The following is a 12,143-nucleotide window of genomic DNA, read 5'->3' as shown; positions in this document are numbered from 1 at the left end:
ATAAACCAGCATCTGCAGTTCCTTTCTACACTAAAACAAGGATTTGGCTTCCATAACCATCTGTGGCAATGAATTCCACAGATTCACCACCCTCTGATTAGAAAGAAATTCCACCTCATCTCCTTTTATTCTGAGACTTTGCCCTCTGGTTCTAGGCTCTCCCATTATTGGAAACATCATTTCCACACCCACTCTAGCTAACGGTACAACATAGTAACAGGCCCTTTGGTCCATGCTGTCATACTCTCCTCTGCCTGCACCCTGTCCTCTGTCTACCAGCTTTCTTCCCCCCCCCTACGCCATCAGCCTGAAGAAGGGTCACGGCCAGAACGGTGTCTGTCCATCTCCCTCCACGGATATTGCCTGACCTGCTAAGTTCCACCAGCACTTTGTACATTGCCACACGAACGTGCAATCTATTCCCCACTGCGCGTGTGCTTACGTTGGCAGTGTTTCCCGAAGTAGCCAGTGGTGCAGCGGGAGCAGTAGGGTCCAGTGTAGTGAGGCTTGCAGTCACAGCGTTGTGAGTAAGGATTCACCAGGCAGGTGTTCCCAACCGTGCCCTGCGCGTTGCACTTACAATCTGCAAAAGCCAACGATGTAAAAATGAATGCCTCAGGAACAATGCAAAGCTGCCTGCCTGTCAGTCTACTCTGCAGGCTTCCACTTCAAAACAGCCTAGAATACAGCACAGTGGCACAGCGGGTAGAGCTGCTGCCTCACAGCACTGGAGATCCAGGTCTGATCATGACCTCTGGTTCTGTGATGCAGCAGCTCTACCCGCTGTTCCACTGTGCAGAATCAAGAGTGTTTTATTGTCATATGTCCTGAAATGGAACAATGAAATTCTTACTTGCAGCAGCGTAACAGATACGTAAACATATTACTCTGTAAAACCCATAATAAACATTTGTTTTAAGTTCAGTTGATATATATACTATGTATATATATATATACTGTATATGTGCAGTCAAAAATAATGTCCCAAGCCTATATAGTTCGGAGCCTATTTGGAGCTATTGGACAAGAGGGCATAGCTTCAAGGTGTGAGGGGCAAAGTTCAAAGGTGATCTATGGAGCCAGGTTTTATTACAGAGAGGAGTGGAATGTGCTGTCAGGGGTGGTGGTGGAGGCAGTTACGATAGTGATGTTGAGGAGGTTTTTAGATAGGCACTTGGATATGCAGGAAATGGAGGGATTTGGATCACATGCAGGCAGAGGAGATTAGTGTAACTTGGCATCGTGTTCAGCATCAACATTGCGTGCGGTTCTTTAAATGACCCGAGAGAAAGAAATATTGTATTGGGCAGAATTAGTCATAATTTTTTTAACATTTAGTTAAGCTCAGCGGGATGTATTCATTTAAATCCCCAACCAAGTAAAATAATAATGGTTTGTGCTGTAAGCATTGTTTACTTAAGACTGTAGCAGAAATGTTCAAAATCTGTTTTGAAGCAAATGGCATTATATAATCCTCTTTAGTTAATGAATGAAATCATCTGACCCACGCAATGGAAAGCTGTTCCCTGAATGAACTAGGCAGTGAGGAACCACACTGGTGCCCACAGACCCAAGAATCTTCACCACATGTTGGAAGATGTTAACAGAAATTAATACAACATATAGATTATAGAACTCATAACAGTGCAGCATGGGAACAGGCCCTTCAGCCCACTATGTCAGTGCCAGATTTTATGCCAAATTCAACCAAGCTTCTCTTCCTTATCATGATCCTCATCCCTCCATATCCATGCGCCTATCTAAAACCCTCTTAAACGCCACTATCATATCTGCCTCCATCACCAACCCTGCCAGCACGTCCCAGGCACCCACCACTCTCTGTGTAAAAAAACTTCTCCTTTAAACATTGCCCTTCTCGCCTTAAAGCTATGCCCTCTAGCCTTTGACATTTCCACCCTGGGGAAAAAGGTATTGACTCTCTACGTTATTTATGCCTCTCATAATTACACATACTGTACTTCTATCTGGTTTCCTCTCAGCCTCTGCCTCAGCCTCAGCTTCAGCGAAAACAATCCAAGTTTGTCCAACTTCTGATAACCACTACCCTCTAATCCAGGAAGTATTATGGTAAACCTTTTGTACTCTCAATCCAAAGCCTCCACATCCTTCCTGTAATGGGGGGCTGGAGGGGACGGGGGCATAATTTCACATTCTACTCCAAATGGGACCTAACCAAAGATGTATAAAGCTGCATCTTGACATCCTGACTCTTATACTCAATGCACCGACCGATAAAGGCATGCATACCGTCTTCTGCTATTCTATCTACTTGAGCTGCCACTGTTTAGTTCATATCCTGCCCATATATAGGTGCACAACCTTTTATCCGAAAGCCTTGGGACCAGACACTTGTCGGATTTTGGACATTTTCGGATTTCCGAATGGAAGATTTTTAGCGTAGGTTAGGTAGGTAGCGCGGGCGGCTTGAAAAGTCTGGAGCAGCTGCCTCCTCCCCGGAGACCGGGAGAATCATTGCATAAATGTTAGTCAGTTAGTTTGGAGGGATTTTATGTGGTGGTGGTGGAGTAGGGGTGAAGGTGGAAACTTTAATTCTTAGTCCCCTACCTGGTCGGCGACTCCCAACCTCGCGGAGCTGGGGGCTCCGTCCGGCCGCGGGCGGCGCCGGTTGGAGCTCCGACCCCGGCAACTCTACCCCTGGCTGCGCGGCTCCAAATCCAGCGACGCTCCGTGAACGTTGGGAGTCGGCGGCCACAGCGCTCCGGAGCTTGCCGCACGGCGACCCGGTAAGGCATTGCCCGCTCCCCGCTGGTATCCCCGCGCTGCGACGCCGCAGACTCCCGACATTCGCGGAGCTGGGGCGTCCGGCCGCGGGCCGCGCTGGATTTGTAGCGCCGCGCAGCCAGGGGTAGAGTTGCCGGGGTCGGAGCTACAACTGGCGCCGCCCGCAGCCCCACCGGCCACAGAGCTGCGGAGCTTACTGCACGGCGACCTGGTAAGGCATTGACCGCTCCCCGCCTCTCCGACCAGGTAGGGGACTAAGAATTAAAGTTTACCCCTTCACCCCCCCTTCACATAAAAGCCCTCCAAACTAACTGACTAACATTTAAGCAATGATTTACAGATGTTTAAGCGTCTCCCGGTCTCCGGGGAGGAGGCAGCCGCTACAGTAGTACAGACCTGGGTTGACCGTGGGTTGTTTCGGGTCAAGTTTGGCGCCAAACACGAGCTTTGGTGTGCAGACGACATCTGGAAAAGATGGCCGGTTTTCGGAGTTTTTCGGTTTCCAGAACACCGGATAAAAGGTTGTGCACCTGTATTGTACAGTTAACTCTTTCTCTGCCACAGGGTGTCATGATTGTCCATACAGCAGCCCAAAAGCACACGGAAAGATTAAACAGTAAGACAGAGGAACTGCCCCGCCACAATGCTTATGGGAACATTGGCTTCTCATCGTAACTACTCACTCTGGAGATGCCCACGCGTTGGGACAACAGTCACTGGATGGGGTGTGGTGTAAACTGGACCACCTGGAAGAACAAAGGTTAATTGTTGGTCAGGTCAACATTAATAACACCGGAAGCTTCTACAATTGTGGTTAGGATGTTAGGAGGGGGGAATAGTGTCAATTATTGCAGATTGTGCGCCATAACCAATTAGTTTAATTTAGTTTAGTTTATGGTCACGTGCAGGGAGGTACAATAAAAAGCTTTTGCCATCCAGTCAGCGGAAAGACTGTACATGATTGTAATTGGGCCTTTAATAGAACTGGATACTGATAGGCAGAGTAACATTGTATAAGTAGTAGAAACCAAGAACTGCAGATCTTAAATCTTAAAAGGACACAAAGTGCTGGAGTAACTCAATCAAAGGTCAAAGGGTCAAAGGTTATTTTAATGGTCACATACACCTAGGTGTAGTGATATGCTTCTTGCAATGCAGCACATAAAGAAAGAATACAGACATAACATTAATGAGATTTAAACATAAAGAACATTCCCCCACAATGGTTCCCATTATGAGGGAAGACACAATGTCCAGTCCCCATCCCCAGTTCACCCATAGTCGGGCCTATTGAGGCCTCCACAGATGCCTCCACGGAGACCCGATGTTCCAGGCCGTTCTCGCCGGGTGACGGTGCTCCGTCGTCGGGAGAATCCTCACAGCGGCTTGGGACACCTGGAACGGCCGCTTCCGTACTGGAGACCGCGGCTTCCGAAGCCAACAAGGTTGCGCCGGTTGGAGCTCCACTACTGGCGATCTCATCGAGAGATCCCAGGCTCCCGATGTTAAAGTCAACGCCGCCGCCCGCAGCTGGCCGCTCCACAGTCCCGCAGCTCCGCGATGTTTCTTTATCGTCAGTCTTCAGCTCACCGGAGCTCCAGCGCAGCGACCCGGGCAAAGCATCGCCCGCTCCGCTCCGCGATAGCGCTCCAGCGCTGTGCCGCTGCCGAAGCAGTGGTTCTGGGCGGTCCCCGACAGGAAACGCCGCTCCAGGCCCGCTGGTAGGCCGCGAGGACGGGTCTATACCGCAGCCCGGAGAAAAGCCGCGTCTCCGACTAGGTAGGGACCCTGAAAGATCATTTTCCCCTTCCACCCCCAACCCCCACATAAAAAAGTCTAGACTCCAGAACAAAAACACTTTAACTAACTAAAAATTAAAAAAAGAGATGAAAAAACGGACAGCTGCTGGCTGGGCAGCCATGCACAGGACAGCGCCCCCTCTCCCACCTCTATAAGATCAATGGGTTTGGAAGAAACTCTAGAGAACATGGTTAGGTGATGTTTTGAGTCAGAACCCTTCATCAAGCTTGTGGTCCGGAACTGAGTCATAGAGCTGTACAGCATGGACATATGACTCTAAGTGGTGGTAGATGAGGGTGGTGTAGATGGGTATTCGATGGTCGGCATGGACATGATGGGCTGAAAGGCCTGTTTCTGTGTTCTTTGACTCTAACTGCTGGTAGATGGGTTGGTGTAGATGGGTACTCGATGGTTGGCATGGACATGATGGGCCAAAGGGCGTGTTTCCATGCTATAGAGTCATAGAGCATTGAAACAGGCCAATGGCCAAGTTGCCCACACTAACCAACATTTGGCCCACATCCCTCTAAACCCATCCTATCCATGTAACTATCTAAATGTTTCTTACAAGTTATGATAGTGCCTGCCTCAACTGCCTCCTCAGGCAGCTCGTTCTATACACACACCACCCTTTGTATGAAAAAATTACCCCTCAGATTCCTATTAAATCTTTTCCTCTTCACCTTAAAACCTATGTCCTCTGGTTTTCTGTTCCCCTACTCTGGGCAAAAAACTCTGTGCTTCTTCCCGATCTATTCCTCGCATGATTTTATACACCTCTATAAGATCACCCCTCATCCTCCTGCGGTCCAAGGAATAAACTCCCAGTCTGCCCAACCTCTCCCGAGAGCTCAGACCCTCGAGTCCTGGCAACATCCTGGTAAATCTTCTCTGTACCCTTTGCAACTTGACTGAAAGATGAGCCTGTAGCCCAGGAGGGAGGAAGCGGTTGTACATACGGCTGCACCGGGGAAAGTTGTAGTATCCCGGCGCGCATCGACCACAGTCTACGCCACTGAAGCCGGGTCGGCATCGGCAGGCTCCCGTCGCCTCCTCACAGCTCCCCGCAAACTCCCGAGGGCACCTGCAGGCTGAACAGAAGATGATACCATTGTCAGGAGATCATCGAAGGCATCGACAGGAGGTGCTGCTTTAGAAAGGCAACGAAGCATCATCAAAGACCCATACCGCCCTGGCCACGCTCTCATCTCGCTGCTACCATCGGGAGGAAGTACAAGGCGTTAGTGAGACCACATTACAGCACTGTATACAGTTCTGGTCACATTGTCGAAGGAAGGATGACATTAAATCGGAAAGGGTGTTAAAAGAAATTTACGAGGATGTTACCGGCTCTGGAGATTTTTCACACAGAGGTTGGTGGGTGTACGGAAGGAGCTGCCAGAGGAAGTGGCAGATGCAGGTACAATTAAAAGACAGATATAAACGCAAGGAACAGCAGATGCCCATATACAAGAAAAGACACTCAGTGCTGGAGTAACTCACTGGGTCAGGCAGCATCTACGGAGAACATGGATAAGTCATTCTGGTTGGGACCCTACTTCGGACTGACTTTAGTAGGGAGGAGAAAGCTGGAAGATAGGTGGGAGTGGGACCTATAGTGAGTGAGTGAGTGATAGGTGGATACAGGTGAGAGAAGTGACAATTAAAAGACACTTGGATAATAAAGGTATGGAGAGATATCAAGAACCAGAGGACACATGTTTAAGGTGAGGGGGGCGGGGGAAATTTAATAGGAACCTGAGTGGAAACACTTTTACACAAAGGTTGGTAGGTATATGGAATGAGCTTCCAGAGGAGGTTGTTGCGCAAGTACTCTCACAATGCTTAAAAATGTTTGGACAGGTACATGGATAGGACAGGTTTAGAGGGACTAGCTAGGTTAAGCAACTTGGTTGGCATTGATGAGATCATGTTCTAGGAGCAGAAATAGTCTGTTTGTCCTATCAAGTTTACTCCGCCATTCAATGGCATATCTATCTTTCCCTCTCAACCCCATTCTCCTGCCTTCTTCCCATAACCCCTAACACCCTTACTAACCAAGTAACTGTCAAACTCTGTCTTAAAAATATTCATTGATGGCCTCCACAGCCGTCTGTGGCAATAAATTCCACAGATTCACCACCCTCTGACTAAAGAAATTCCTCCTCATCTTTCTGAAGGAACGCCCTTTTATTCTGTCTGGTCCAAGACTCTCCCGTTGGTGGAAACTTCCTCTCAACATTCACTCTATCCAGGCCTTTCACTATTCGGTAGGTTTCAATGAGGACCCCTCATCCTTCTAAACTCCAGTGAGTACAGGCTTAGTGCCATCACAGGCTCATCATATGTTAACCCACTCATTCCGGGGATCATTTTTGTAAACCTCCGCTGGACCCTCTCCAACGCCAGCACATCATTCCTCAGATATGGGGCCCAAAACTGCTGACAATTGATCACAATGAGATGGGTCGCAAAGGGCCTGTTTCTGTGCTGTAAAACTCTATGTCTATAGTATGCCTAATCAGACTTCCAGAGGAAGCCCTTCGCACCACTGGCTCTCCTGAGTTTAATTGATGTGCTGCCTGTTTTCACAATAATAGTTGGAAGCAGTGGATAAATGTGCAATTAAACGGAGCTGTTGTAATGACTGTAAATCACAAAAAGTGGAACTCATTCAACTAACGATCGGGAGCACAAGTCTCAAGACTGAGTTTCATGCCTCCAGCATGGTTGGGAGTGAGCTTGTTCCGATATCCAGCTGTAATGCATGGTGTCTTTTCCTCAGGGGAGGGGAATCAAGAACCATACGGCATAGGTTTAAGATGAGAGAGACCTTCACGATTCTTGCTTACTTTCCTTACTTCTTTTATTTCTATTTATTTTAAAGCTCAAAAAATGAAGTGGTACAATATAATGTAATAAGATAGATGCGATGTATTAATGTGATTTACTGTACCGCTAATAAAAATAAAATTCAAAAAAAAAAAAAAAGATGAGAGAGGAAAGATTTAATAGGAACCTGAGGAGCAACTTTTTCACACAGAGGGTGGTGAATATATGGAAAGAGCTGCCGGAGGGGATGGTTGAGGCAGGGATTATAACAACATTTAATAGACATTTGGACAGGTACATGGATAGGAAAGGTTTTGATGAATATGGGCCAGATGCAGGCAAATGGGACTAGCATAGATGGAGGCATCTTGGTTATCAATGAAAAATTGGGCCGAAGTCATGCAACAAAATAACAGGCCCTTCAGCCCAACGAATTGAAGGCAATATCTCCAAGTTTGCGGATGACACTAAGCTGGGGGGCAGTGTTAGGTGTGAGGAGGATGCTAGGAGACTGCAAGGTGACTTGGAAAGGCTGGGTGAGTGGGCAAATGTTTGGCAGATGCAGTTTAATGTGGATAAATGTGAGGTTATCCATTTTGGTGGCAAAAACGGGAAAGCATATTATTATCTAAACGATGGCCGATTGGGAAAGGGGGAGATGCAGCGAGACCTGGGTGTCATGGTACACCAGTCATTGAAGGTAGGCATGCAGGTGCAGCAGGCAGTAAAGAAAGCGAATGGCATGTTGGCTTTCATAGCAAGAGGATTTGAGTATAGGAGCAGGGAGGTTCTACTGCAGTTGTATAGGGTCTTGGTGAGACCACACCTGGAGTATTGCGTACAGTTTTGGGTCTCCAAATCTGAGGAAGGACATTATTGCCATAGAGGGAGTGCAGAGAAGGTTCACCAGACTGATTCCTGGGATGTCAGGACTGTCTTATGAAGAAAGACTGGATAGACTTGGTTTATACTCTCTAGAGTTTAGGAGATTGAGAGGGGATCTTATAGAAACTTACAAAATTCTTAAGGGGTTGGACAGGCTAGATGCAGGAAGATTGTTTCCGATGTTGGGGAAGTCCAGGATGTTGGGGAAGTCCAGGACAAGGGGTCACAGCTTAAGGATAAGGGGGAAATCCTTTAAAACCGAGAGGAGGAGAACTTTTTTCACACAGAGAGTGGTGAATCTCTGGAACTCTCTGCCACAGAGGGTAGTTGAGGCCAGTTCATTGGCTATATTTAAGAGGGAGTTAGATGTGGCCCTTGTGGCCAAGGGGATCAGAGGGTATGGAGAAAAGGCAGGTACGGGATACTGAGTTGGATGATCAGCCATGATCATATTAAATGGCGGTGCAGGCTCGAAGGGCCGAATGGCCTACTCCTGCACCTAATTTCTATGTTTCTATGAATCCATGCTGACCAAAATGTCCCATCCTTTGACCCAACTCAGCCAGGCCAACCAAAATAGAACAGCACAGTACAGGAACAGGCCCTTCGCCCCATATACAATATAGAACATTACAGAGCAGGAACAGGTCCTGAACTCAGGAAGATGTCCCATCCATTGGCCCGAGATGCCCATGCAGAGCGCGATGCCCCACTGGAACAGCCTTTGGCCGTGCAGCAGGGCAGTGAGACGGTGAGAAGCTGCTCACCGACACAGCCATCAGGTGCGTTGTTGGGAACCCCAGGCCGTCGGTAGTGGAACGGAGCGCACCGCTCACAGTTGGTCCCCGCCGTGTTGTGCTGCACAGAAAGTTGGAAACAAGACAAATAAACAACTTAGTTTAGTTTAGGTACCATACAGACACAGGTCCTTTGGCCCACCATGCCAACCATCAGTCACCCGTTCAAACTAGTTCTATGTTATCCTACTTTCTCATCCATTCTCTACACATTAGGGGCAATTTACAGAGGCAAATTAACCTCATATTTCTCGTCTGAAGAAGGGTTTCGGCCCGAAACGTTGCCTATTTCCTTCGCTCCATAGATGCTGCTGCACCCGCTGAGTTTCTCCAGCTTTTTTGTGTAACCTAACCTCATATTTTGTCTGTCTGTCTGTGTGTGTCTCTGTATGTGTGTGTGTCTGTGTGTGTGTGTCTCTGTATGTGTGTGTGTCTCTGTGTGCCTGAGTGTGTGTATCCGTGTGTGTGCCCATCTGGCCCATATGCATGTTTTACCTATTTTACCTCTATCCACTGTTGTCCTGCCCTTACCTCTTTATACTGCCCGACTAGATGAGTTCCTTCAGCAGACAAAAAATAACTGCAGATACTAGAACCCAAAGTTAAAATCAAAGTGCTGGAGGAATTCAGCAGGACAGGCTGAGGGAATGGACTGATGACATTTGGGGTTGGTACCCTTCTTCAGCCTCACAGGCAATATTACCTGTCGGGACCCTTCTTCATACCCTATATATATATATCTTCTACAGTCACAGTTCCCCCAGACGTCTCTCTTCGGCTAATGGAGGCATAAACATAGAAACATAGAAATTAGGTGCAGGAGTAGGTCATTCGGCCCTTCGAGCCTGCACCGCCATTCAATATGATCATGGCTGATCATCCAACTCAGTATCCCGTACCTGCCTTCTCTCCATACCCTCTGATCCCCTTAGCCACAAGGGCCACATCTAACTCCCTCTTAAATATAGCCAATGAACTGGCCTCAACTACCCTCTGTGGCAGAGAGTTCCAGAGATTCACCACTCTCTGTGTGAAAAAAGTTCTTCTCATCTCGGTTTTAAAGGATTTCCCCCTTATCCTTAAGCTGTGACCCCTTGTCCTGGACTTCCCTAACATCGGGAACAATCTTCCTGCATCTAGCCTGTCCAACCCCTTAAGTTCTGAGGTGAATGGTTGAACGTACCTGGCAGTTCAGACAAACACCACCTCCTTTATACTGCCCATGGATGTTCATACTCCCTCTCCTCTGGCTGATTGCGGCATCGTAGTAACAATCCATGGAGTGTCCGTGGCAGTTACAAGCTGTGGAAGGATACACCACATTATTTCAGCAACGGACCACACCTACGGACCACATCTTACACGACCAGTTGTGTTTTGCGCTAATATCTTGTTCCCGTCTGTTTCTTTTCATTGTCCTATACAATTTATGTTCAATGTGTGTCTGAGCCCACGTGCCTTTGATTTTCCGGCTGCACTTTTTTATATCTGCATTATCTCTAGAAATGTAACATTATATTCGTCAAAAAAAGACACAATTCTGGAGTAACTCGGCAGGTCAGGCACCATTTCCAGTCAACATGGATAGCGAGTTTAGTTTAGTTTAGTTTAGAGATACAGCGTGGAAACAGTGCCTTCGTCCCACCGACCAGTGATCACCCGTACACTCGCACTATCCTGGGGATAAAATGTAATTTTACAGAAGCCAATTAACCTACAAACCTGTACGCTGCCAGAGATGCCAGAGAGTAATGGTGGATGGCTGTTTGTCAGGTTGGAGGCCAGTGGCTAGTGGGGTGCCACAGGGATCTGTGTTGGGTCCACTGTTGTTTGTCATGTACATCAATGATCTGGATGATGGTGTGGTAAATTGGATTAGTAAATATGCAGATTATACTAATAGGTGGTGTTGTGGATAATGAAGTAGATTTCCAAAGTCTACAGAGAGATTTAGGCCATTTGGAAGAGTGGGCTGAAAGATGGCAGATGGAGTTTAATGCTGATAAGTGTGAGGTGCTACATCTTGACAGGACAAATCAAAATAGGACATACATGGTAAATGGTAACGAATTGAGGAATGCAGTTGAACAGAGGGATCTAGGAATAACTGTGCATAGTTCCCTGAAAGTGGAATCTCATGTCGATAGGGTGGTAAAGGAAGCTTTTGGTGTGCTGGCCTTTATAAATCAGAGCATTGAGTATAGAAATTGGGATGTAATGTTAAAATTATACAAGGCATTGGTGAGGCCAATTCTGGAGTATGGTGTACAATTTTGGTTGGCTAATTATAGGAAGGATTTCAACAAAATAGAGAGAGTACAGAGGAGATTTACTAGAATGTTGCCTGGGTTTCAGCAACTAAGTTACAGAGAAAGGTTGAACAAGTTAGGTCTTTATTCTTTGGAGCGCAGAAGGTTAAGGGGGGACTTGATAGAGGTCTTTAAAATGATGAGAGGGATAGACAGAGTTGAAGTGGATAAGCTTTTCCCCATTGAGAGTAGGGAAGATTCAAACAAGAGGACATGACTTGAGAATTGAGGGACAGAAGTTTAGGGGTAATACGAGGGGGAACTTCTTTACTCAGAGAGTGGTAGCTGTGTGGAATGAGCTTCCAGTAGAAGTGGTGGAGGCAGGTTTGATTTTATCATTTAAAAATATATTGGATAGGTATATGGATGGGAAAGGAATGGAGGGTTATGGTCTGAGTGCAGGTAGATGGGACTAGGGGAAAATAAGTGTTCGGCACGGACATGAAGGGCCGAGATGGCCTGTTTCCGTGCTGTACATCTTTGGAGTGTGGGAGGAAACCAGAGTACCCAGAGAAAACTCACATGGTCACAGGGAGAACGTACAAACTAAGTACAGACAGCACCAATATTCAGGATCAAACCCGCGTCACTGGAGGTGTAAGGCAGCAATTCTACTGCTGTACCACTGTGCTGCCCAGAATGTTTTGGGTCGGGTCTGAAGAAAGGTCCCGACCAGAAACATCACCTATGCATGTTTTCGAGAGTTGTTGCCTGGCGCACTGAGTTTCATCAGTCAATGAAAGTAAGCATGCAGGTA

General features: G+C 47.2%; 1 protein-coding gene across 1 annotated transcript in view; it reads right to left on the bottom strand.

The window, feature by feature from the left end:
* Positions 1–12,143, bottom strand: part of LOC129696407 (laminin subunit alpha-3-like) — a 197,421-nt gene that overhangs the window by 136,405 nt on the left and 48,873 nt on the right. Inside the window, exons 8-12 of the mRNA XM_055634270.1 lie at positions 10,261–10,379; positions 9,048–9,138; positions 5,523–5,654; positions 3,447–3,509; positions 443–583 (exon numbers count right to left, since the gene is read on the bottom strand). Coding sequence (XP_055490245.1) covers positions 443–583; positions 3,447–3,509; positions 5,523–5,654; positions 9,048–9,138; positions 10,261–10,379 — 546 coding nt within the window. The remainder of the gene's footprint in view (positions 1–442; positions 584–3,446; positions 3,510–5,522; positions 5,655–9,047; positions 9,139–10,260; positions 10,380–12,143) is intronic.

The sequence above is a fragment of the Leucoraja erinacea genome, chromosome 4, assembly GCF_028641065.1.
Source record: "Leucoraja erinacea ecotype New England chromosome 4, Leri_hhj_1, whole genome shotgun sequence".
NCBI classification, from domain to species: Eukaryota; Metazoa; Chordata; class Chondrichthyes; order Rajiformes; family Rajidae; genus Leucoraja; species Leucoraja erinaceus.
This window is presented reverse-complemented; position numbering and strand designations above follow the sequence as displayed.